We start from the raw sequence: 27,120 nt of genomic DNA, 5'->3' as shown, positions 1-27,120 counted from the left end.
TGCGAACAGAATGGAAATCAAAATTAGGATGATCATATTTTTCTGCTTGTTGGGTTCATTACCGTATCAAAATTGAAAACAGATAGATTTAAATAATATAAAAGAGTTAAAATTAAATTTTGAAAGGTTAAAATATTTTTATTCTTCTACAAAATAAAATTTTTCATTAAATTATTAAAATAAAAAATATTTAATTTTATTTTTATTTTAGAGCTCAACTCTTTTACTAAAACATATCCCAAATCTATGTATATTACTCCAGGGATCATATTTAGTCATTATTTATGCATAGGATAACAAAGGTTTTTTTTTTGATGAAAAATTAACAAAGTGTCTTAAAAATATTACACGCGACTGTATGGCTAATGCTTAGTTGCTTACCGTGGTTAAAATCCCGAACGGATCGGGCCAGCAGAGGACGCAGTTGTTGATGGGCGGTGGAGCCTTCTAACGGTGGACGAATGTGTACGGCAACCAGATCTTGTCCGTTACCTTTATTATCTACACATTATACGTGCTAAGAAAATTCTGTCATTATTTATTCTTCTATCTTAATTTTAGCAACATATTTCAATTAATTACTCTGTTAGTGATGATGATGGGGGCAGATTCGCCAAGCTGCGGGTGTGAAAGATGCTTGCCTGGTAGCCGGTGATAAAGAGAGTTCGTACAATGTTTTGTTAAACAGCTCCATAGTATAATGAACCAAAAGCTAAAATCAACTTCTAATCTAATTAGTTTAATATTTACATTTTTTTCTTTTGGGAGGGCAAAAGGTTAATCAGATCACAGGCTAGGCTCTTTCTAACACAATAGCAGGTATCCATGGCGTTAAATATTCTGGCCACTAAGTTTATCGTCTTTGCTGATCTTTGCTGATGTCCCTCTGCCTCAATCACTCCACTTGATGGAATCCTACATTATTTTTTTAGCCACTTTAACATTGGGTTTGTCAATCTTTAGCTCGTTAGGTCCTTCTAGTCATATCACCTTGTGCGTTCCTGACCGTTGACCAGTAATTTCTTGGATTTGTTTTGGTAAAATAGTAAATTTATTGGGTTGGGCTCCTATGAGAGAGATGCTACAGGATTCAACTCCCATATAATAATATTTCTTAGTTGGCATTTCACATATGTATGAGAGGATTGGTGCAGTACACATGGTCAGTATTGTTCACAGTGGGGTTGTAGCATGAAGCACTGGTTTTATTGTCCCATGCAAAGGTGTTAACTGTGAAGTGAAAAATTTGTGATAGCTAGAATGCTTGGATCCAAAGTTTCCCCTTCAATCATTTCATGGTGAACGTGCTACATCTCATTTGCTCCTTCAATCTTTTGTTCAACATGGTCCCCGCGAGACAAGGGCTAAAACAAAATTTATGCTAGAGAACACCTGTGATTTTTATTGAGTCGCATCAATCATCGTTTGGCATATCAAATATGAAACGGGCAGCAGATATGTGAGGGAGGTGATTACTTGGTTTTTTTGGGTAAGTAGGTGGTTGGTTCATAAGATAGGACTTGCAAGCGTTGAAGTTGTTAGAACATCTATCTCTCTCTCTCTCTCTCTCTCTCTCTCTGTGTATGTGTGATTCTAAACATCCCATGGCATTTGATTTTTTTTTTTTCCCCGTGTGTTGTAATGTTGATAGTTGGATCTTATCCATTGAGGTCATTTTGCTTATCATATGCCTTTTTTCTAAAATTTACTGAAATAGCTAAAAAATGCTATCTATGTGGTAAACCAAGGAGTAACGACGATAAAGTTGTTGGACCTACTTCACCAAAAAAAGGGCCAGTCTTGGCTAATAATAGGATCCCTTGCTCTATTATGATCACACTTTATAAATTGTTTGATTATTTCTGTAGAAATATTCTTCAAGAGTCAAGCCTATTTGTCCGCCCAAGCCCCAATCCTCATTCTATAGGAAAATCCCAACCAACGCTATTAGGCCTGCATCCTTTGTCAGTAGGAAGATAAAAGTACTTAGGAAGACCTTTTTCCCTCACATTTGGGCCGGAGGGTGTTGGGTTGATATAGGCCATGCCCAAATGAGCTGTCCAATTTCTGAGTCTCGTAGGAAGTTAGTGCAGTAGTACCGGATTATCCAAACATATCCCTAAAAAAAAAAAGAAAAAGAATCAAAAGACCATAAAAGGCGTCGAATGAACTAACCTCGCTCAAGATGAGTTGTTTTAGCTCAAATATCTCATTAAGCTGTCAAGGGTTATAGCCGTGGGCGACTAAGAACAGAACTTTAGAGTTTTGCTGTGCTGCTTCAAAAAATATTTTAATTTTTTATTATTTATATATTTTTAACTGTTGAATTAAATAGATTATTCGATTTCAATTGATTATTGTGTTTATGTACATGATTAATACAATAAATATTTAAAAAATTAAAAATATTTTAATATTAAATTAATAAAAAATTTTATAATTAAATTATTTTTTTTTAAAAAATTCTTTTTCAATCAACAAAGATGAAGGAGCCATGGGTGGTGAGGGCAGCATGGATCGAGAGTGAGGGGTGTGACCGCAGGCAGTGGGGGCGGACAACTTGCACGGGGTGGACGAATCGGATGCTGGGGGAAGATGGGAGGGGGAATGTGGGCATGCATGGGGGTTCGCTGCAAGGGAGTTGGATCGAGGGTGGAGGACTGACGGATGCCGGAGACGGGGGAGACCATGGTGAATATGGGGCACTCAAAAGTCATCGATGGAGGGAGATGGAGGAAAGCGAACAGGAGGTCAGGGGAAGGAGCCACAGGCGGAGAACCGCTCAGAGCAACTGCGGTGGCGCTAGAAAGAAGTGGGCGTAGAGAAGTAAAAGAGACGGCTGACGAAGATTCGCAAGGAAAAAAAATAAAAAAATATTATTTTTTAAAAAAATAAAAAATATATAAAATAATAATATATAATATTTATTATATTTTTTATAATAAAATATTATAAAAAAATGATAGCAAAACTGCATGATTTTATATGCTGCATTGCTATCATATAAAAAGATCAACAAATAGTATACAAAATATTCTTTACTCCTGCTAAAATAACATTCTCTATCTATATGATTGAAATATTATTTTTATAACTTAAAAATTTGTTTTAGTTGTCCTAGTTGCCACAATAATTGTTACTCCTTATTATGCTAAGATTGTCCACTGAAACGACCATTTATTATCCAACCAAAAGGACGATAGAAGTAAATGATAGCTATATATGTTATCTAACCGGATCCAAAACTAACCCAAGCCGGCCACAACGAAAGGAATGACCGGACAATAATGACCCCTTGGAGAAAGATGATGGAAGGACGATAATTAAAGCGGCGACTCTCTCTCTCTCTCTCTCTCTCTCTCTCTCTCTCACATTACTTTGTCTCTTTCGTCGGCTTGTCCCGGGACATGCTTGTCTTTCTCATCTATTGCCAAAATTGCAATTAGATTTGTTTCAAAAAAAATCTAATTTTGATCATTTCTTTCGCCTACGGCTAGATCCGGAAATCGGTTTGATTCGCCGAATCACGTTTTAAGTCTCACCGACACACCGAAGTATCGCTTTTGTTGGGCTGGGTTCGCCGCTCCTCTTTGCGCCTGCCACTCTGATCACACTCTCTTGTCCGCCGATTGTTATAGATAAGAAGAGGAGGCGGGCCTTTTCGTTCCGGTCGCCGGCCCGGCGCAGGGCATGTACTTTACTACGAAGAAGAAGTAAGGAGAAGGGGGAGGGAGGAAGGGATAAGATAAATGGGGGAAGGAGGAGGGGGGCGGGAGGGGACTGGGAGTGCGTCGGGTGCGGGAACCGCAACTACGCGTTCCGATCGCTGTGTAATCGGTGCAAGCAGCACCGCATCCTGGTCGACACCAAGACCCCCGTCGACTCCAAGTGGTTCCCCGCGTCGGCGACTGGATCTGCACCGGTACAGAAACATCCTTCCTCTCTTTCGTGTTCTCCTTCTTTTCTTCTCGGATCGTCGTTTTCTTCTTTCATATATTCGTGGAACACCGCCTGCCATAAATTGAATCAAACATTAGAGTTGATGGTTGTCTGCACAACCATAGACTACGTATGAAAGCAGTCACTAAACATCATGATGAACGCATCTATATATGTAAACCTTAAAAGTAACCCTGTTTTGTCTTTTATATTCCCTATAATCGTTTCTTAGAAGCCATTCCATTCTTTCATAAATACATCTCTGTCAATATATTGCAGATAGGCCGATGAGATGTGGCATGTCGTGATTATTACGTACAGTTTCCGGTTTGTGATTATTTTCTCGTAAACTGCTTTTATATGCATGAATTTTTTGTTTTGAGATCATCTGTTTGGTAAAATAGAGGAGCGCAAGGTGACTTTCTGGTCCTTTTGCTTAGTATCGTTCATATAGATTGGAGACTGAACTACAAAGGAAAGGTTGATGGGAAAAAGAAAACAGAAAGGTGATTTTTGATGCTTGCACCAGGGCTGGCCTTGGTAACATACTTTGACGAGTTGTTTCATAGGATTGATGATAATTTACTTCGTACATTTGTTCTTATCATGGTTTGCCATGCCAGACTGTACCACCCCATACCAGGTGCACTGTACCAATACAGGTAACGAACCGATTCTCGTTAAGAGGGAGCACACCTGGTGTTGGTACCGCAAACTAATGCATGCTAACACTGTACTAGCATGGTATTGGTAAAGGTACCGTAACTAGTGATGCAAATTGTGGTTCCTATAAGTTTGTTGCTTATTGAAATGGCTTAGCTAACAAATTTGTGAGCAGTCTGTAGGGTGTTGTTATTGCTTTCATGCACTATTCATATTATTTATCTGAGATTAGAAATTACAACCATTGGTGTTGAGTGGGCATGTGTATTTTCTTGTGTGTGTTTGGGTCTGGAATTGCCGTTGGTGTGCGTATATTTGGATGTGTTGTCCTCGCTGGCTGCACTGTTGGTTGGCGTGTGTGGCAAATGGATCAATAGGTTGCAGTAACAATAATTATGCATCCAGAGAGAAGTGCAAAAAGTGTGGCCAACCAAAGGAGAAAGCAGCAATGCCTGCAATTGCAATGCCTGGAGCATCCCTGCCAACTTATGCTCATTATTTTGGTAGGGTCCAGGGACTACCTGGATTAAAGATGAACTTCGGCGTAGCAGGCAATTCAGCTCTTCAGCACTCTATTCTGCTAAGTTCTAATTGGTTATTTGGTGGGACTGATGGATATGGCCTTTACTCATCTCCCACTGGCCCTTAAGTGGTGGTAGTAGTGGTGTTGGATTCTCATATGTTGGCAACACAAGTCAAGTTTCAAGGGTTCTAAAAGGCTGGCACAATGGTGATTGGATATGTCACTGCGGCTTCCATAACTATGCATCACGTTCTCAGGTAACTTTTTTTGGATCCATAACTCATCTACAATTTGTAATATTGACATTTCCAACACTTTGTCCTTGCTTTAACTAGCCTTTCGATAGCATTATGTGTAGCTATGTTGTTGAGATCTTTGGGGTTGCAGCCTCTAAATATGAGAAGCATTTGATCTCTTTCATAGAGATTTCTTTGACGTATTAATTCTGGCACCGATACCTTTGAGAAGCAAATAGTTTCTTAATCAACTATTATATTAAGCTTTCCCTGCCATTCAAATAAGGTTCAGCTTTATATCTCAAACCCTATAAAATAACTGATTTCATTTCTTATGAGAACTTGAATTAATGGAACGAGGGAGATAAATTTTTCAGCTTAACAATTGTCGACTAAAAACTGCATACCCACTGAATTCAGTTTTATTCTGTTTGTGATTGGTTATATATTTGGAGTTCAGAATATCCTTTTGTGACTCCTAAACAAGCAAAGTATGATCACCATCCATATTTGGCTTTTCAAACTCAGGACATGCACACGACCTTCACACACATGCATGCTCCAGTATGTTAGCTGATCAATGGTATCCAAGTCTCGTTCTCTTTACTTATAGAGTGGTATCTAACATCAAGTTACTAATTGAAGAAATTAGATTACTAGATATTTGAAACAGAAAATGGACAAAATCTTTTCCATGTAGTACTCTTCTGTTATTCTCTTTAAACTAAACCAAAATAAGTCTGCTTCTCTCCAAAAAAAACACCTGCTATCTGATACGTTCTAGGATAATTGTGATGCATTCAGTATATTTGCAAATTAAAATAATTTTCTTACCCAGTTCATCAGGAGTTTCATTTCCATGTGAATGGTGAACCCTGATCCAGAAAATTTTTCCTAATTGTTTGCAGTGCAAAGAATGCAATGCACCTATACCACCTGGTGCATCCACTTCAGCAATGAATTCAGCACTTACAGATATTTTTCCAAGTAATGCAAATTCTTTTCCTTCAACTTCTTAGAGATCAGTTTTCAATTACATTATATTTGTAAAGTTAATGAGGTTGTATTCTAGTTCCCGTTCTTAAGGAATTGTTGATACATGTTGCTGCATATCATATTACATGTAACTATGTGAAGGTTATCTCAACCTTGAGGCATATACTCTGTCATTGGTTTTTGTTGTTAATATGCCCTTGAAATGATGTGCTGCCTATGTTCTTGCCATCCTTGCGAACAAATTTGTCTTTTTTTTTTCACAAATCATCCATATTTGGAATTTGGTACAAAAACCTGATCCCAGATTGATAAGATAGATTAGTTTTTGATGTTATTTATGCACTATTTTTCACCAGCATTCATTTTGAACTTGATTAAGTTCTGTGAAGTTGAACATTTAACCATGGTTTATAATTCTAGAGTTTTCTAAGAGTGTTAGGATCACTTTTGGCACTTTTATTGATTAGGACACCCATAGTTTAATGTTGCCAGAATTGCTTTTAAATTCATTTGCTTTTACAAGTTTTATTTTATAATATTATGTAAAACAGTAATATTCTATCATCTTTCATTTGGTATTTTAGTCTTCAGCACAGATGGAAACATGAACATCTGAACAAATATGATAGCATTGTGCATCTGCATGTGGTTTTATTATTTTTCACTTGGTATTGTTAAATATAATCATCAGGTTGTTGGACATATCTCAGTTTACAATGGATATTCAGCCGCTGCATAATGGGAGCTATTGTCATTAATCATTTTATATTTAAATTTTCATTCTATGATCCTTTATTATTTATTCAATGGAAAGGCACCTTATAACAAAGAGATAGTGAAACTGATCGATCTCTTTTATTTCAGCTTTGGGTACCAAAAGATTGGCACCAGAAGAGTTTTTCGGTGAGTGGGACAACAAGAGGGTAAATGCAGGGGATATAAATCTCCAATTTTTGGTATGACTGGACTCTGTATGTATTTATTGCAATCTTATCATGGAACCAATTTAACAAATCCATTCATTTTGACTTAGCCATCCAGGACAAATGGGCAGCAACACTTGTTTCAGGGTTTTGAGCAACTAGCAGGATCTAGTAATGACCAGAGACCTGGAACATACTCTAAATGTGCAGATGGGAACTCGGTGACAGTACCTTCTGTGCATGAAAACAGGCAAACCTCACAGATGGCAGCAATGCCTGCACTTATAGGGAAAGGGTAATGGCTTTTGTTCTGATACTTACATTCAATTGCTTTAATTGGGGTCTTTTTGTACCTACAGTCTATGGGTCTAAAATAATGTATTTCTCTGATTTCAAAATTATATATATATTTGACTCATGGAAACATTAAAGATTTGAATAGAAAAGAGATATCTTATTTTGTTAATAGGTTGGTTTTTTTTTGTTTCAAAATACTATGATATCACATCTTTTTTTTTGTGTTGATAATCTTATATGTTATCATGATACAAAAGTGAAAATTTGGAATATATAATATTTATATTACTTATCAATTTTCTATTCTTTTCATATATCTATTTGCTGACTCTTATAATTTTTATAATCTCAAATTTGTTTCTGTTGAAGACCCTAAAATATAGAATCTCCTGAGATCTTCCTCTGCTCATAGAAAACTAAGTTATCCAATTTCAGCAAATTGCATCAGCAATCTTAGGTAACAACCTCTGTGTTTGCATTTTTTTTTTTTTGATTTTTTAAATTTTTTTTAATGGAGTGGCTTACAAAGGAAAGCACTCAAGAGTGCGCACCAGGTCAAAGACAATAAATACCAGAAAGATTCAATTCTATCTGAGCTATTAAGTTCTGTGCTTCTTAACAGGGCAAAACAATGGCGGGATGGGGACTGGATGTGCGCTAAGTGCAACAATCATAACTTTGCATCTCGAACAAATTGCAATAGGTACTTTTGCTATATTTTATAAGTATTTGTTTAGATTTATAAGCATATTATTTTGTATAATTGCAATTGTTTTGCACTTCTGTGGCAATATTTTGATCATGTCTTATAGATAATATGCTTCATACACTCTGCGATAGAATTACTTAAATCAGCTATTTGAATATTTGTCTGGTAAATAAAAATCAGCAGTTAGGCAGTCTATCTCTTTGTGAGTTTGAATAATCATAATCAACTCCATCTCTACGTATCAGTCTGAAGGCATTTGCATCAAGAATAATCATAGCCAACTAGCCTAGGTCTCCAGATTTTTGGCTGATTTGCAGTCTTTCACAATATGATCCTTCCTAGATTTATGTAGTTTAGTTGAAGTCAAGTTTGAAATTCTTTTTTACAAATTTATTCACACAGATCAAAACCATTTTCAGTAACAGCGCCTTTTTTGTTGGTGCACATGTATTATGTCCACTGCATCCTTTAGATTTATCTTTTGTTGGTTTAACTCTTGAGATTACCTTGCATAATTTAAGTCTAATGATTTTAATGTTCTATCCGAGGTGTCCCAATGACCTTGGTTTATCATGCCTTCTTCCAACCCTTTGGCCCTTTATGGTTAATCTGTGTTACTCAGACCTATCGGTTTAGCTACCTGCACCCAACATCTAGGCATGGGTACTGGCATGAAACTATGATACAGATCCATATGAAGAAATTCTTAGATATTGGAAGGGTCCAACACCTGCATTTGCAACAGACACACATGTTTAATTCCATGTAACTTATTTCTCTTTTCTTCCCTTTCATCAATGGAGTTTAGTGAAATATTTTTGCTGCTGCTAGAAAAGAAATTATTTGTCGCAGCTACCACTCAAGTGTTGGTCATCAGCCCTTGGGAGTCTACTGACTACAACAAGGCAAAGTTTTTTGTCCTAGTCTGGATGTTATCTAGTCATATTGGAAAAATGATTCTTCTATGTTGACATTCTTAATAAATTTAGGTTTTGTACTACTTTTCTTTTTACTAGGTCCATGAACTTCTCTTATTCAAGGTTTAGTTAGTTTCTAGAAGAGAGAAGTGGTGAGGACGTCCCTTTTAAGGTGGCAGACACCACTAGGTTGAGATTATTCTTTTTAACATATATAGCATTATGGGCAGTGCAAGATATATGAAATCATAAATCTAATCCTACTACCGGTAGTGGCTTTCAACTGCATGAATAAGATATGATACTTATCTTCACCTTTAATCTGCCCCCATTTTTTTTTGCTGAAGAAAATAGTGCTTCTTGGGCAAATTGAAATATAACCCAGCAGTTGAACGGCTCCATTTGGAGGAGGTTTTGTGTGTCCATTTGCAACATCTTTTGTTTAAAACTAATTGGTTTTACTTCTGCCATCATTCCCAAAATAAAAAGGGTCTTATTGGGGAGTGTCACTGAAACACATATGTAATGTACAAGCAAAAGGACATATGCAGTGGACTGATCTCTTCTTCTGGAAATAATGTCACAGATTGATGATCATCTGGTTTTTTTCCTGCAATACAGATTAGATTAGTCATCTTACATGTATCACAAAATGCTTGTTTCTTCTTGTGAACAGTAAAATTAAACATTTAATGCATCATTCTCCGTAGTTGCTTTTTTTTTTGGATTCTACTTTACCCCTCGTTACTTCCTCCTATAGCTCAAGGTGCAGTGCATTCATTTAATCTGATGATTAGTTGACCATCATTATCACTACTTTGGCTGCATTGACCTTTTTTAAAGTTTGATGGTTGAAGTTGTAAATATCTCCTGTTGCAGGTGCAAAACTCAGAAAGAAGCTGCGGCTGAACCTGTGTGTGTTCCATAGCTGATATGTGCCTCAGTATGGGATTTGTCTAGGTTCAGGTGGCTTTAGGTTTTGATGTTCGAAGTCAAAGCAGAGCAGAAGTTTTTGCCCATTGGTGGCTGGCATATCTTGGATTTGTTGTTGGATGATGGGCCGAACAGGCTAGCTCTCAAATTACTTTGGTTGGTCATGCTCAATAAAAATTTCAACTAATGCATCTAGTTTCACATCTTTGCTGCTACCGTACTTGGTAAGTAGGGCAACTGTATCTTATTTGATTTTGATCACCAAACTATTAAATTGTATCTAATCTTTGAATTTTAATGTCAGTAAGTGAATTAGGACATGACAACCTATGCAGGCATGATTATTATAAAAATGATTTGTTTAGGATTATTAGAAGAAGGCCATCGTATTGTGAAATCGTGGATTAGCCATGCATCACATAAACAAATAAAAGTAAAAATCCATAACAAGAAGATGAGAAGAAGAATTTCGATCAATTTCCTTTTATTTTCAAAATAAGATTCTCGATCAATTTTACTATTAACTTCTCATAAATTTATACATAACAAAACTTTTCCTTACATCAATTCTCAAGAATACTGCTAGCTTGACAAGAAGGTGTGAAGAAGAATCATAATTGGTTTCCTTTTGTTTTCAAAATAAGATTCTTGATCAACTTTAGTATAAACTCCTCATAAACTTATACATAATAAAGCTTTTTAATGCATTCACTCTCAAGAATAAGGAGGCTGGCTTATGCTAATGATTCCTTGACCATGATGATCATCTTCAAAAGGTGCAGACAACGGTTGTGGCATCGCCAATCAGATTCTTATGAGGATCCTCCGACAGATAGGACATGAACAACGACGTGGAACAAGAAACCACTTATAGATGCAGATGGGGTGGAACAGATGATGGCATGCGGTGATCCTGACCTCCTCTCCAACCTTGAGCTCTTCCAAACATATCGAACAACCTTTACCAGCGTCCCCTGGCTTAACGAACAGCCGCTTGGTGAACGAACCAATACGGGCTAAGCCTATAAATCTTGCAGCCATGACGAGTAGAGATAGAAAGATAGATAGGGTGAGAGAGAGAGAGAGAGAGAGACGGTGATATATTGATGGACAGTGGCAAAGATGAAGGGCGTATTGTTTCATAACGCTTGGTATGCTTTATATCCCAAGCCGAGCGCGACACTTCTCTCCCTTTTTATTTTTATTTTTGGAAGAACCGTGAGGGGTTATAACTTCTAACCCAAACACTATTCCGATTTCCGTACATCCGCCTCCCTTTACCCGGGCTGAACCTGAGGTCCGAAAGAAAAGGGGTTTTCGGCCTGCGGAACAAGGTAACTCGCGAAAGAAAAGGGCATCACGCTTTGGTTGGCTTGGCATGAACTGAGCACGTAAGAGAAGCCGTCTCCTGGATAAATTCTTTCTGAGAAGAATAGTTTATTATAATAAAATAAAATAGTTAATTCTACACTCGCTCAAAACATGCTATCGTTGAAGACAGAGGAGCAAGCCTAGTTCTGCCATAGTTTGTGGTATAGCTTTGGCTGATTGAAATATTAGTAATTGGAAATGCACCCATGCGTGATTCCAGTAGAACCAAAATCTTGTCAGAATCAGGTTGTGGGACAATTTGCAGATTATTCAAAGGCAAAATATCATTTAGAAGTCGATGCTAATTAATATTTATTTCAAGGATTGTTAATGGTTCAAGATCTACGACTCTATCAAATGAATATTAGCAGATAATCCAGCTTTAGCAAGCTCATGTCCAAATAAAAAGAATGTTTTCACATTTTGTATGATCTAAACAACATTACAGTTTCAATGTTACAATTACAAGCCCGGAGTTGCAGCTTCACACCAAGGGAATTGAACGAAGTAACTGATTGTTAAGCTAGCTTTAAATGATACCAAGAAAAGAAATATTTCTTGCATAATTTCAAAAGGAATCACATGCCTGAATATCTCAGCAGATAATAATCTCTTGTATTTTGTTTTTTACGAACTAAAAACACCATGGCCTCATTCTACGAAAGAAAGAGAGAGAGAAAGAAAGAACAGCTATGCTGAGAGTTAGGTCGATTTACTTGATCACTTGATACCATAGAATTCCAACATCTCTTCCTCTACTGGATGAGTTTCACCTACTACAATAAGGCAGTGAAGTGGCGGACCAAAATCAACACCAAGTAAATCTTTCATGGAACCAGCAACTATCATCTGATCCTCATTCCCCAGCCGAGCAACCCCGATGCATTTTGACTCTTCACTATAAGCTGTCAGCCAGTCAAAATACAGGTAAAAAATAATCATCACAATGCAATTTCACCCCACTACGCAAGAAGTACAATACAATGAAGATTATATGAATTTTTTGATGGACCAAAAAGGAAAAAGAAAAGGCAATGGAACTATGAAGATATCAATTTTGAGATTCAAGGTTCTGCTCGTTAACCAGGTATATGATGTTTTATCCATGCCAGCTGAAACAACTAAATCACTGAAACACATGAAGATCCAAGACTCAGAATACAGGACCAGCAAAGTCATTTTAAAGATGGAGTAGAAAGATTTAATTTCTGACTGTCCCTGACGATTACAGATATGAACTTATACATCATTCAACAATCAAATTAGTAAAATTTACATCCACGAGCAACATATCTTTCACAACCAAGCTAGATCCTTATATCATGGAGAATAAACCAGCGGTAACACATGAAGTGTGCAAGCACAGATGTGCAACACATAGCATGAGATTTTCCTAGAGGCAAAAATACATGGAAGATCCAAGGGAGCCAACAGGAAATCTCATAATTTCAATATTCGACAAGAGAATGCCAGCAAATTCTGATATACTAATATTCCTTGTATCAATCTGCTGGTGAGGTCTATGTCAGCACTACAACTTCATATCTATAAAGAACAAAAAGCCAAAATGCAAATAATAATTTGATATGTATTTAATCACAATAACTTGACTACGATGTCACCGCTACATTATGTAATGATTAATCACAATAACTTGACATGCATCTTCCAAATGTGCCAAATTTAGACTTTCAATTCCATTTACAAACTTTTTTTCCTGAAAGGTTTAGTTGAGTTTGCCAATACAAGGAAATAATAGGTAGACCACAATGTAAATATCGTACAATGATGGAGGCAGGTTAACAGCATACCAGATTCTCTGCGCATTTCCTCAACCTCCAATAGCTGATTTATGGCAGTGTGGATTGTCATGTATTTTGGTGGTTCGTAACACTTCCTTCCTCTGGAAATTCAAGAGCCGAGGCATTCAGAGAGTTGGTATTACATCTTGGGAAAAACACATGCATATGCAAATATATCATGTGCTTGTGTATGGATATACATGTTTATTGATGCACCTGCATGTGTGTGAGGGGGGGGAGGGGGGGGGGGCGCGGGGGTAGCATTTTTTTTAAAGGCTTGCAAGCATATAATCATTTAAAAGCCACTTAATCATTTCTTAAGAATTAATCATTTCTTAAGAATTATTATCTTTATATAAAAAAGATTCTTCAGGTGCATATGCATAGCTAAAAAAAGGAGAAAACAAAAAAAATATAGATGAAGAAGAATGAAAAATCAAAATTAAAATAAATATTTGTCACTAAACCTGCATAAGGACTCCAAGGAAGGTTCCTTTACACGTATATCTGCACACATGAAATACATTCCATTAAATAATCAGATATAAATGATTTGTTCAAAAATCAGATGGTACAGGCATTTCAAATTAAGCCACACTTCTTGAATCATTCCAAGAATGCTCCGATCTTGTAGCTAGATTCAAGTCAAAGAGAAAGGGAAGAAGAAGAAGAAGAAGAAAAGGAAAGAGAAGTGGACTTCCAAGTTCCAAATTCTGACATTCACTCTTTTGTGTGTTCTTTCTTGCCACATCAATTATTGATGAATTCACATGCAGTGTCTCTGATGTGGATAAATGATGCAGGACAACCTAAATTTGATTCTCAAACTAAGAATAGGATCATGAAGTTTCAGATTCCTGGGTTCTGCAACTCGATAATAAATTCCAGCAAAATAAATTTAACTATGGAACAGTTGCATGCAAGGATGATATAGATTTAAGAATCATCACCAAAAGGGCCCGTTAAAATTGCAAATACTTGAAACACAGGTGACTCTATTGAAATATATGAAATGTCCATATGCCACAATGTACATGTATTCTGCTAATTTCATCATTAGGTCTATCAAGAGAATAAGCAGTAAGTTATGAAACAGATATAGCCTCGTAAGTCATATGACCATTTCTATGCACGGACCAAGATGCTGCTTGGCATGTGCAATACAGCATGATATATACTGTCTTAGTGCCGTACTGGCATGCAGCACTAGCACAGCACAAGCTGCATGCTGAAACTTGGAACGGGCCTAGAAGCGTCCACAACAACACAACATTACACTAAGCTCTAGTGTGTTCAAGCAAACAGCAGTGCCAATGCATGCCAAGCATTAGTACATCATGACAAAGCATGCACTGTACCAGTGTTGGGCTGGCACATGATACCTGCATCCTTTTGTTTATGAATTGGGGGAGAGAAAGGCAACAAACTAGACAAGCTGGAAATGAGGAATACCTCCACATTTCCAAGGAGTACAATTAATATGAGAAGCAGGAAGATCTCAAACATAATCCCCAAACTAGATGGAGGTAATCAGATTCTGAAGTTCTAAACTTCCTTTTTAAATAATAGGAGCACAAAAGCTAACCTAGCATGCAATTACAAAACTTTGTTTATTACCATTATACAACTAAATACCTTCAACCCGCATCAAAAAAAGCTGCTGAACTAGTAAAAACAGCAATTCATGTAACAATTTCATTTTTAAATTTCGTCTCAGCTCACATTGTCAGGATAATGTATAAACTAAAGGCTTAAGAAATGTTAAATTAAACAATGTTATTTGCAGTTGACTGGATCCAGCCTCACTTAGAGTTTCTAACCAGAAATCACTATGAAATAGAACCACTTAAGTTAAATTCATAGCTTTTCACCACTTACTTTCTTAAATAATAATGAAACTATAAAATTTTTGCAGATCTCAATTCTCAGAAAATTCTGTCTACTGCTTGAAGATGGACCCCTTTCTGTAGTTCCTAACACTGAAACTGACCCTCCTCAAAGAAGAAACATGCACACAAGAAAGCTAAAAACAAAGGTATGGCTGGACCTAACCTCCATTTTTTTTTTGCAGCATGGAAGAAAGTTTTCCAGGGGTGTGAGGTTACTTCATGGGATCTCACTCCTCAAAACAAAGTATTTAGAAAAGGAAAAGAAAATAGAGAAAGAAAAAAATCTCCTTCCCCTAAACAATAAAGGTGCTGTGCATTTTGGATCTCCCAAGTCCCTAGTACCATAAAGGTTCCTTTTCCCCTCTCGATTCCAGGCACCATCAGAAACCCTTCCACTAAATTACCCACAACAGAATAATAACTAGGCTCCTCCAAGTTTGATCTAGAGGCTTGCAAAGTATTAAACAGGTCCATCCGCTCTCCCTTAAGCTCATCCATCCAATGGGTGGTGCTTCCCCCATGTAATTTTTTACCATCATCCATAAGTCAAGATACAGATTACTGTGACCAGAACCAACAAATCTTCATTGAAAGACTTGTATGTCTACTGATAATCTCCACAATTTTGTTTTCTCATTATCTTATGTCTTGACCAAAAAGTGAATGTTAACAACCTCCAATCACTCATCTAGGAAAAATGACTTCAATTGATTAGTTGAACAAATCAAGACATGTGGATTATTAGTCAAATTATCAGGATATAACTACAGTAAATTATATGATAATTAAGATTTTCACTCAAGGGGAACTCACCTCAACCAAGCCTTAATCCAAAACTACTTGAAATCGGTAAACCTTTTGCCCTAGGGGAAAAAATAATATTATTGTTCTCAAGTATTTAAAAAACATCTGATAGGCATATTGTCTACTATACATTGGACTTGCTCAATAGCATGACAACATACAGCAGGTTGTTTACATTGCAGAGTTTTATCCACTGAGAATATAAATGATGACTGCCACTAACCTTAATCATTATAAATTGATTACCGAGAGGCATGTGCCTCCATCAGCATTTATTGACTTTTATTTAATACAACTTGACTGACTGCCCCAGAAGGGGCATATTTGGGGTATTAAGAGTGATGAGTAAACATGTTTCTGCTGCTCGTGGAATTAACTTTGATACATTGTATTTAACTGATATATATGTTGCACTCAGTGAATAGAATGGAAACATGTTATTAGCAGTGCAAAGCTTTTTCAACTGGCTATAGAGCTGGTGTAACCAAAAAAAGATGGCGATAGCTGATGCTTTATAACTGTATATAAATTTCTATACATCGGGCACGTTCCAAAGAATTTTAGATTACAAGAAAGATTAGAGGTATCAGGTACCAACCTAACAGGCAAAGTGTATGCAATCCAAGCTGTTGATTTCTTTGAATCTTTTGATAGAAACTGTCTGGTCTCCATGTCTCCGTAAAAAAAGGTATAGAAACTGTCTCGCCATAGCGGTAAAGTTGCAAGCCACAAACTCCAACAGCATTCATAACAGAGGCATTGTGTATCACCTTGACTTTAATCCCTAGTTTCCTTGCCCGGACAACAAGATCAGTATGTGTTGTTGCTCTGCAAGTAATGTTCGAAAGTGGACATAACAAAAAACTAAAGTTAATCATATCATTAAAGAAAAAAACCAAAACATAGACATTTAAGAAACCAAACTACATTGTATTCTGTGGATATTCGATAGCACAGCATGGGTGTCAATACGATGGAACAAAATACTACCTGAGATTGGCTAACAAACACAAGTACTTATGTTGTTAAATAATTAATTGAAGCAGCACATTATTCAATTTCACTATAGGCAAAACTACAATTTTATCGAGGAAACTATTAAAAACCTTGAAATCTCATATTAGAGGCATATCTAAATTTTTTAAGGATGGAGGAAACAAGATAAAAGGTGTAGTAACATACACAAAAGCACATCAAACATGGATACTAACATCAGTTATGTACCTCCAAAGGGTGGACAGTTAAAAAAGGATGGTTCGGTGCATGATGCTCCAGCCACTGCAGGGCCTAGGAGAGTCAGATGTAGCAGCCTTAGCTCGCATTGCAGGGTGAATGCATATGCTACCAAGTTTTGGTGCTTCCCCTGCATATACTAAAAATATCCTGCTTTCATGCTTCCCCTGAATTTTCATATTGAGGACTAAGATTATGCAAATGTCTTGAATATTTTTCTTATTATTTTGATTAATAAAGCTATCCGAGGACCTTAGCACATTTTCTACCAAAGGTTACTTGTTGTAATGGTCGACATTGCTTAAATACCTGGCCGTCTGTCAAGATCGTTTTTGCAGATCCTGTTAGTCAAATTTCCATGTCTCTCTGACTATCTTTTGCACACGTGCAGGATAGCTGCCCATGGCCAAAGACCCATTTGATAAGAGTAACAACAGTCTTTGGGACTACAATTATAAATTTATAATGATATAAAAACTAATAAATCGAGTCAAGAGAAAAATGTATTCAATGAGTTTTTATATTTCAATTTTACTAAATGACATCTTCTTAAAGTAACCAGTCCCTCAAAATCTTTCATATTTTTCTAGGATAAGGTAAGCAACCTCTAAACATAGAACACTACTACTTTTGCACTCCCGATTTTATAGTATATGAATGTTGTAATTAATCATTTGATGTCCTTGTTCCTTCATTTTTTGAGAGTTTCTGAGGCGAGGTGAATAGTAAAATAGCAATTTTTCCTTTCCAAACCTCACCTATAGCCTCAGAGTTTTAGATTTGCATGAAGGCTAGATAAATGACCGAACCCTAGTTACCCACTTACTTGATAAATTTAATCAACACATGAACAAAAAAAAAAAAAAAATCTTCATCACATATTTACATGTAGTACGCTCTTCAATAACAATTTAAAATTCTAAACGAACCAGGCTCTGAAACAATAATTCGGTGGCCACTAGTTCCAACGACAGGATTTTCAACAAGTTTGTGTAAGTCATACTCGCACTCATATTAGTCTTGTAGTATCCTTAAGGGAGGAAATTGCCCCATATCACTTCACTAATTTCATGCCCGACCTTGGAAATGACTCATGGTCATAATCACCACTAACGATCTTGTTCTGCTTCCATTGTGGCATTCTTCGACGCAACAGCAAATATACATTCAAGCTATAATGTAAAACTTCACCATATGAAGAAAATAGACACACTATCACATACAAAAAGCTCCATTTCTATTAAAAAAAAGGGAAAGAAAAAGAACGGAAAGCAAAGGAAAATTAACCATACCCAAAAGGATCTCCCACAACAAGGAAAGCAACATCAGATTCCGAAGCTTCCGACAGCATGACATCCGCCCGCTCTTCGACCATCTCCCGATCAGCGACCGTGATCTCCTTTCCATATAGTTTCTCCTAAAACGAACGCCAAATTTAATCGAATAAAATACTCCATTCAAATCCGGCATGAAGAGAAGAGAGAGCGAGGAGGCGAGGAAGGAGGTAGCGTACCAATTGGGAGAGGCCATCAGAAGATATGCCAAAGCAGAGGAGAGAGGTGTAAGCCTCGACGTAGACCTTGTGGCAGCTGCGGACGGCGTCGAGGCCTCGGAGGGTGATGTCCCTCTCGTCCCCCAGCCCCAACCCCACGATATATAGCATCCTCCTCTTGCTCTCCTCCGCGGAATGAGAGGAGAAGACCGTGGCCGCGATGGCGGAGGCGAAGTCTTTTTGATCCTTTTCGACGGAAGTGGCGCCGGCCAGACCTAGACCAGGCACTGGTTAAGTACTATGGTTCCGGTCCACAGAGACCGGAACTGCCCCGAGATGGAGGCCGCCTTGACGTTCCTCCTTATTTATTTATTTATTTATTTTTGTACATGCAGTGGCCACATCATTTAGAATGATCAGAGAGCAGCCTAAACTATTAGAATACAAAATATTTTATAAGATCAGTAGGATGCTTTCATTCCATCGTCAAACTCAATTTTTAAAATATTTCACAACAAAAGATACAATTTAACCTGCTACACCGTTCGTCTCTTAACAGGCATATCCAACGATGGAGCGTGAGAGAAATTTGAGGACCCTACTGTCCATCCAAAAATTTTTAAAATATTTATTATTTATATATTTATATATATATAATAATTTTTTTAATATTTTAATTTTATATATATTATGAGTTCATCAATTTAAAAAAAATATCATATAATTAATTTATATATTATTTTTATTAAAAATAATAATTTTTTTAAAAAAATTGTTATTTATTTATTTATTTTTTAATATTTAATATGAAAGATATTATTAAAATTTTTACAAAATCAAAATTATTTTACAGATGGTATATGATAATATTTTGTATTTATTTTTATTTATATATAAAATTAAATATTTATTAATATTTTTATAATATTGTGATTATATATATTTTTTTATTTTTATTATTTATTATAAAAAATTTTATTAAAAAATTATTAATAAATTATTATTTTATTTTTTTAATATTGATGTCAGGTATTATTATTGGACATACAGCACCTGCGACTGAAAGACAAAGAGCAATTCAGATGTCAGAGGAGTGGATCAACTTCTAGCTGCCTCCTGTTATCATGGATCATCTAATCTAATGACAATGATAGAATTATTTTTAATAAAAAAATTATTTATTATTTTTATCAGATAAATAATATTCATTCAGACAGCATAAAATTTAATTTTTAAAATCAAAGATTTGAAAAAATAAAAGCTCTCAACCACCAATAACCTCACATCCAAACTTTGGATGATAAATTTTATATTATTATTTTTATTTTTGATACTGTCGTTAAAATTTATTTTGATAAATTCTGGAAGAGGGGCGCTCAGAAAATAAAAATAACCTTCAAAGGGAGTTGTAGGATAGCAAGAAAGTTTCAGTGAACGAAGGCACGGGCAAGCAGCGTCAAGGAGACTGTGCTCTGCAGTTGACCGCTTATTAAGCTCCCGAGGACACCGTGGCGTGGGCAATAACGCAATGCCCCCAACAGGGGCCCGCAAAATAAGAGGCGGGCGAGGACACGGGTGCGCCTCATCCTAAACGTGCGGCTCGGATACGTCTCTCGGGTCCGAAAGCTCGCTCTCTGCGGAAAGGGGAACTTAAAAAAAAGGGGAGCGAGAGAGGAAAAAGAAAAAGGAAAGCAATCTGCCACGCTCTCTGGAGGCATGGCCATGGCGCCTTGGGTTCCCAGCCTGCGCTCCTCCTTCCTCCTCTCCTCTCCCCACCCGAAGCTCTTCCACTCTTTCAAACCCCCCATCACCGTAAAACGCCAGTCCGTCGCCTCCTATCCCCGCATCAAAGCCCTCGAGCTCGACCAGAACACGGTACTCTCTATCCCCTACTCCTTGCCACTATTGGTAATTAACAGGCTGGGTCTCAATCTTTCCCTTTTTTTTCTCCTTTAGCTCGTAGCTATCTCCGTTGGGCTCGTCAGCGTCGCGGTGGGCATCGGCATCCCTGTGTTCTACGAGACTCAGATAGATAATGCTGTTAGTTTCTTCGAGTTTGTTTTTCCCTTCTATATTTGATTGTTACTGACAAAAATAAATGAAATAATTCAAGGGTTTTGGGGTTTGATGGTAGGAGGCTTTGTCTTGCAGGCTAAGCGGGATAATACACAGCCTTGCTTCCCATGTAATGGTTCTGGTGCTCGTAAGGCCTCATCTACCCCCACTTTTTTCTAGAGCTAGTAGTCCTGGTATCATATTTTTCTATCAGTGTAGTTAATGGCCGAGTTGACTCTTTTTTGCATTCTTGTTTTGGTAAAGCTTTTCCACTTGATACTTTTTAACCGATGAGATATTATATGATTAATTTAAGTTTTCAGTAATTATTCGGTCCGGTTCTACTTGGATAAGAAGAAGAAGTTCGTATGAATTTTTTCTTGCATTTGTTTTGATAATTCAAAGTCCGATCAGGACAGCATACCTGAAAGTATGATAGAGAGACATCCTCATTAAGATTCGTTTGGTTACTTTGGTAATCTAAATATGTCCTTTAAAAGGATAGAAATATTTAAGAGATGTTTCTGACGGAAAACATGCATAGTGGATGAATTAAGGGAGTGCTGCTGGACAGTTGTGCAATCATCTAAAACGGGATTCCAAAGGATGTAAAATAGAGAATTTATGAGATTACCTTTTATTCGTAGACCAACATGTTAAGCATTGAGATCGGATTCATAACGTAGCACTATACATATCATGAGTTTATAAGAAGTGAGAGTGTACGGGACTTTAGGTACATCTTTTGTAAAACTATATAACATAGTCGTACGAGAGCATATTGAAGAAGACTTGGAGTATACACGATAAACTTTTCATCATCATTGGTCTGCAGGGTGGGCTAGAACTGACCTTACCATCATTGGTAGGAAGGGAATGCAAGGGTTGAAAATAGTAAGGGAAGCTTGGAGAAGATGTGAACAGAGCACTTAGAAATAAAAAGATGATGCTTTGTGCTTTAGAAGACATGATCTTAGATAGGAAATAATGGTGAATGAGGATACATGCAACCAATGTAGTCAGGTATTGAAAGGATCTCGTGTGTTTTTCATGTTATATTAATTTAATCCTGAAAAAAAATAACTGCAGTGGAGCAGGAACTGAGCCGCTATGTTCTTTATGCATAGAACCTAGTACATGTCTAGCATAGTAGATCAACATGGTTGGCAAGTGTGCATATGATATTAAGCAGTTTGATTCGCTTTGACATGATGATGCCCATAGTCATGTGCAGTTTGGAAGATTTTATTAGAGGTGAATGCATATGCTAGGTTTTTAAGCACTACATGATTTTATAGAGGCACAACAAACTATTTAATGAGCAAAACTGATAAATCCATTAGTGCTTACTTTTAGCTGCTAGATATCCACTAAAAGTGAGTTACAAACAGAAAATTAAGAATCACTAAAAGGGTGGCTCTGTTGAATGCTGAGTTCTCATCATATCCTCTGTCTTGTAGCTCTGTAATGTGGTTCTAGGAAAGAGCTGGCACTAGTTAGCCTTTGCAAATATCTGATAGCTGCCAAAAATAATGTCGGCATGAATCTTTTAGTGTTCATAGAGATGAAACTAATGTTTTTGTCTGTGACAGCCAACTAGTAGATGCTTTAATCTGTTCTCTACCACTTTGTTTTAGGTTTTGTTCATATAGTCATTGTTTTCATCCTTTATAATGGACTCTGAAATCAGAGGTAAATTTTCCAATGATAGAGGATAATTACAAATATAAAACAAGTGTCCTCTACCAGAAGTAACTGGATAATCAGAATTCGTCATCTATGAACTTTCATAAAACCATATGTACTAAGAGGTGTTTTTCGGCACTAAAATACCTTAAAGTATCATAGGTGGTTGAGATATGTGGTTTGGAATATGTGATAGGTATCCTATATTGAATTCCAAAATCGCTATGTGGGTATCAAAATATACCAATTGCCTTATAAACAAGAATTTGTGGCACCAATTTCACTATTTGAAACTCTAAAACAAAGCAGCCAGATAGGGGGTAACCAAAAAGTTATGTTACATAACATCAGAAATACATTTAACGGTCTTCAGCAATGCAAGCAAGAATTTCACACTGAATATGCTAGTTGAACATGCTGACATCAATTTGCAAAAACAAGTCTATTGTCTGTCATGATTCATTCCTGATCAAACATTTTCCCATCAAAATCAGGTTCTAACAATGACAATCACATTTTGAAGGCTCAACTAACTGATAGGTATTCTGGTTTCACATGGAAGGCATTGAAAATGTCACATCTGCCAGGTGCCAATAAATGTGTAAATGTTTTGCCAGTACAATATGGAGTAATGTTGCTGTTTATTAATTAGATAGTGTAATAACTATTGATTGTTATACTGGAAGAGATTATTGCAACTTTGGCAAGATATCTTTATTGCTGTTACACACACAAATCGACATATTTAAAAGAGGTGTAAGCTTTTTATCAACATAACAATTTTTTCCTTTATATATTGAGTGGCTGAGTTTGTATATTTTCTCAAAATGGATGTCAGCATACGATCATCTGAGAAGTTTATTTTTCCAAGTGTAAGCGGATGACAATTTTAAATGGAAATGTTTGATTTCCAGAACAATGCAGGTTTTGCACTGGAACGGGTAGTGTGACTGTAGTTCTTGGGGAGGCGAATCTGAAGTCTCACGATGCATCAATTGTGAAGGTGCTGGCACGTTAACATGCACCACATGCCAAGGCACTGGAATCCAACCACGTTATCTGGATCGCAGGTAAAACATCATCCAAAATTCAGTTGAAGTCATCTTCCATATGAAATATTCCATTGTCCACATAAAAGTTTGTGCAGACTGATCGAATAAATGGATTCGGTTAACGCATTCTTCATGACATAAAACTGTATTTACATCCAGAAGAGATGCTGTAAAAACTGGGATAACTCTGCATGCCCTAGAAATTAGTAGTTTCGATTTGATTTTGTATAGCAACAAGAATCATTTAAGGATCTTGAAACATATTCATGACATAGGATGCTGACATTCATTTTATGATAGCATATGCTTTGAGTAAGATTATTCCACGTAATAGATAACCATCATTATCCTAAAAATCGATGAAATGCTGAAACTATCACCTCCAAGTTTGTATGCCTAATCAGTTTCCGGAAATAAGATGTTTCCCTTTCCCCTATGAAACATCATATGCTTCTTAAATAATTTTACGAAGATATGGATGAAGACATACCTTTCATTGAGGGTCACTACATAGCAAGGCCTAAGACATCGACTTTGAACATAATCTGATATTTCACACTACCTTACGTAGTTGTCAGATTAAACAAACATAGGAATTGCATTTTCGTCTCATTGAATCTTTAGTACAATTTTGTTTATATCTCTATCTATAATTGTTACTAAAGTCCATCCAATCAATACTAAACTAGTATTTCATTTCAAATACATTTATATATGATGTTTTTCTGTTTTGTTAATAATTAAGTTTTTTAAAAAAAATTTAAGCTATTGAAAAGTAGGAAAAACCTATCGCACAGTTATAAAATGTTGGATATTAAAATGCTGCACCTTGATAGGAAATCCAAATAATTGCAAAGAATTATATGATAGGCTGCCATCTAGGTTAATGAAGAGTTAGAAGTGTGCATATGCATTCCTTACGATAATAATTTTAATATATTGCACTATCTTATTTATTAGAATTGATTTCACCATTATATTTTATCAGTAGGATCGTGGTCGTATATTTTGGTAGAGGCATACCTATAGATATTGTTTATCTGCTTTCATCCATCATAATTATAAGTGAAGGCAATTAAGTATTAGATTAATTTTGTTATGTAGTAGATCTAGTTAGACCTATGATTTATGCAACATGTGTGTGTGTGTGTGTTTATTTTGTTGATGATGATAATAGTTTTTTTCTTTCTTTTTGTCCATGAAATAGGGAGTTTAAGGATGATGATTGAAGCCTTTATTGGGTAGTTGCAAGATGTGGCAATGCAAGCACCATTACAAACTTGTAAAGCACGCGGGATCCCTATTTACGCTAGGAACATCTTTTGGGATAGTTTCTTTCATTCATTTTTGGAAGATATGGTAATTCCAAGATCATATATTTAATGTTTTTGTATTATGGTTGCTATCTCTCTTGCTGTAGCCACAGACATTAGGAGTCCATTCCCTGGAAATCCGACCTTTTTCCTACTAGCTATTGTTCTACCTGCATGTGCATGTGATCCAATAAAGATAGTCACTCATGAATTTCTGATGTTATCGGATCATCAAATTTTAAGGCATCAGACTGCTCTCAGTTCCAATGCTCCCACGCAGCAAGGAGTTGGTCAGCATGTGGTAGAGCACAAAGTGACTATCTCTAAGTTGTTCCGTCAAAAATTTTCTGTGAAGCACACTTGCTCAGTCCAGTTTTACAATCTGTCCAAATAACTGTCATTAGTTGTTATAATTGAAAATAATGAGAAATAGCAGCAAACTCTCTCTTATTGACACCTCTCATAAGCTTTTACTTCATTTGATAAACAGTGAAAAGACCTACTATTTTCTTATTGCACAACAGCTGTTATGGTGGGGGAAAATGGCCTATGTCAAAATTCATCACTTTTATATGTGCACAAGAGAATTCTGGATCATTTGATAAGCAGTGCAAGGACCTATTATTTTCCTATTGCACAACAGCTGTTGTGGTGGGGAAATGGCCTTTGTCAAAAATCATCACTTTTACGTGTGCCCAAGAGAACTCTGGAATGCAATGACTGCTATCGTAAACCACTGTTCAAAAGAGGAGAAAATGCAAGGAATTTACATAACATTCTTTGCAATTCTATTCTCCTCCAAACAACTTTGATACGAATCTAAATTCTTTGCCTGTCCCTTTTTTTTTTTCAGTTTTTAAGAAAAGAGAAACCTTTGCCTGTTTTCATATGAGCATTTATTTGGTAATGAAAACTAAAAGAAAAACTGGCGGTTGGTCTTGCATTAGACTCCATGCATTTGTATGTAACATTATCGATGTCTTTCTTCTTAACCACGTGGTAGAAAGAGGTCCCAACTAATTTTTCAATTTATATTATTTATTTATTTGTGTAGCTCTTACTCGAATCAGGTGTTGGTGAATTGAAGCTTCTCAGGTTGAGGGAGGTTGGTGTTAACCCTTTGTTGCTTTTCCCAGTTGTGAGAGAGGAAACAACTGCCTATCCGTCCACACAGCATTGACCACCAAACAATTGCTCGTTGCTTATTATCCAACCTACCTGGCCCGCACCATCTTAAAAACTGTTTCACACGGACAGGGTTGTATCTTTTGCCAGAAAAAACGATTCCACTTCTTCTGCTCGAAGCCATGATTTGCATCGTGCAATGGCTACTTCGACATTTATGTAGATGGATGGTAGAAAAAGTTAAAAATATTTGAATATTTATTTGGATCTCCATCCAATGATCGATATCGTGAAAAAAAAATAATTATTTTTTTATGTGAAAGATGCAGTTTGGACCCTCCCACATAAATGCATTTGGGATTTAGATTACATCTTTCACACAAAAATTGATTGATCTTCTTTCACAAACTTAATCATCATATTTTTGCATGATTTTTTTTAAATTATGACATCAGTTTTGATCAATTTTATGAATGAAAAGAAATATTTCATCGCGCTATGAAATCCATGCAAAATGTAATATAATTGTTGAGCAAGATTAATCGATACGATCTGAATCCATGCACTCTTTTACTGCGAACGCCACTCTCTATACCCATTATCGAACTAATGATTAAAAAGAATTAATGGTGTTCACTAAAAAAATTAATGACGGTAAAGTCAAGAATATCTGATTATCTATATGTGCGGTCCAACGTGTCCATATGATTTTATCTCTTAAGGTTGTATTATTTGAATCAAAAAAAGTTTATGAAGAAATAAAAAATTTTAAAATTTTATAATATAAGATGATCTGACTGAATAATTAATGTGAAATTAAAATTTCGCTCTCTCCGCAGCAATAATCTATGCCACGACGTATCGCACCAAGCCCTCCTGTAAACCCAAACTCGTAAATGCCGGCGAGGAGGAGGTATGTTACCTGACCGCGAGATACGCCTACGGAATACCAAAGAAAAAGAAACGGAGAGAAAGAGAGAGGGAGAGAGAGGGCCAAAGGGGCCAAGATGGTCTGTAACAGAAAAAAGAAGGGGGGCAAGACGGTGAGGGAAGGCAGAGGAGGATGGACGCTGTCTTGTCCAAGAAATAGGTACTTTTACCGATTCGAAGGCCTCGAATTTCTTTGTGCCAATTGCTTCTCCGTTCTTCCTACTGGAAATAG

At 36.5% G+C, this 27,120-nt stretch overlaps 2 protein-coding genes and 2 pseudogenes across 3 annotated transcripts; 3 read left to right on the top strand and 1 right to left on the bottom strand.

The window, feature by feature from the left end:
* Positions 1 to 2,483: 2,483 nt before the first annotated feature.
* LOC105044157 (uncharacterized) lies at positions 2,484 to 10,462 on the top strand (annotated as a pseudogene).
* Positions 10,463 to 12,005: 1,543 nt separating this feature from the next.
* LOC105044158 (probable diphthine methyl ester synthase) lies at positions 12,006 to 19,081 on the bottom strand. Of its 2 annotated transcripts, none has more exons than XM_019849757.2 (6): positions 18,749 to 19,081; positions 18,528 to 18,652; positions 16,601 to 16,830; positions 13,777 to 13,816; positions 13,319 to 13,410; positions 12,006 to 12,405 (listed from the first exon to the last, which is right to left on the bottom strand). In XM_019849757.2, the coding sequence occupies exons 1-6, from the start codon at positions 18,896 to 18,898 to the stop codon at positions 12,353 to 12,355; spliced, it is 690 nt and encodes a 229-aa protein (XP_019705316.1). In that variant the 5' UTR covers positions 18,899 to 19,081; the 3' UTR covers positions 12,006 to 12,352. The 2 variants fall into 2 exon arrangements, with proteins under 2 accessions (XP_019705316.1, XP_010920266.1); XM_010921964.2 differs by having other exon boundaries at positions 12,006 to 12,412; positions 18,749 to 19,080.
* A 1,238-nt stretch (positions 19,082 to 20,319) lies between these two features.
* Positions 20,320 to 25,051, top strand: LOC140857092 (protein SPA, chloroplastic-like). The gene is given in 6 exon segments (XM_073255393.1): positions 20,320 to 20,602; positions 20,684 to 20,767; positions 20,879 to 20,930; positions 23,383 to 23,430; positions 23,433 to 23,538; positions 24,728 to 25,051. Coding segments are annotated over 6 exon segments (471 nt in total). The 5' UTR covers positions 20,320 to 20,443; the 3' UTR covers positions 24,750 to 25,051.
* The window catches only part of LOC140857091 (uncharacterized), an 11,163-nt pseudogene continuing 8,783 nt past the window's right edge, over positions 24,741 to 27,120 (top strand).

Source organism: Elaeis guineensis, chromosome 4 (assembly GCF_000442705.2).
Source record: "Elaeis guineensis isolate ETL-2024a chromosome 4, EG11, whole genome shotgun sequence".
NCBI classification, from domain to species: Eukaryota; Viridiplantae; Streptophyta; class Magnoliopsida; order Arecales; family Arecaceae; genus Elaeis; species Elaeis guineensis.
The sequence above is the reverse complement of the archived record's forward strand: the minus strand, read 5'-3'. Positions and strand labels throughout refer to the sequence as shown.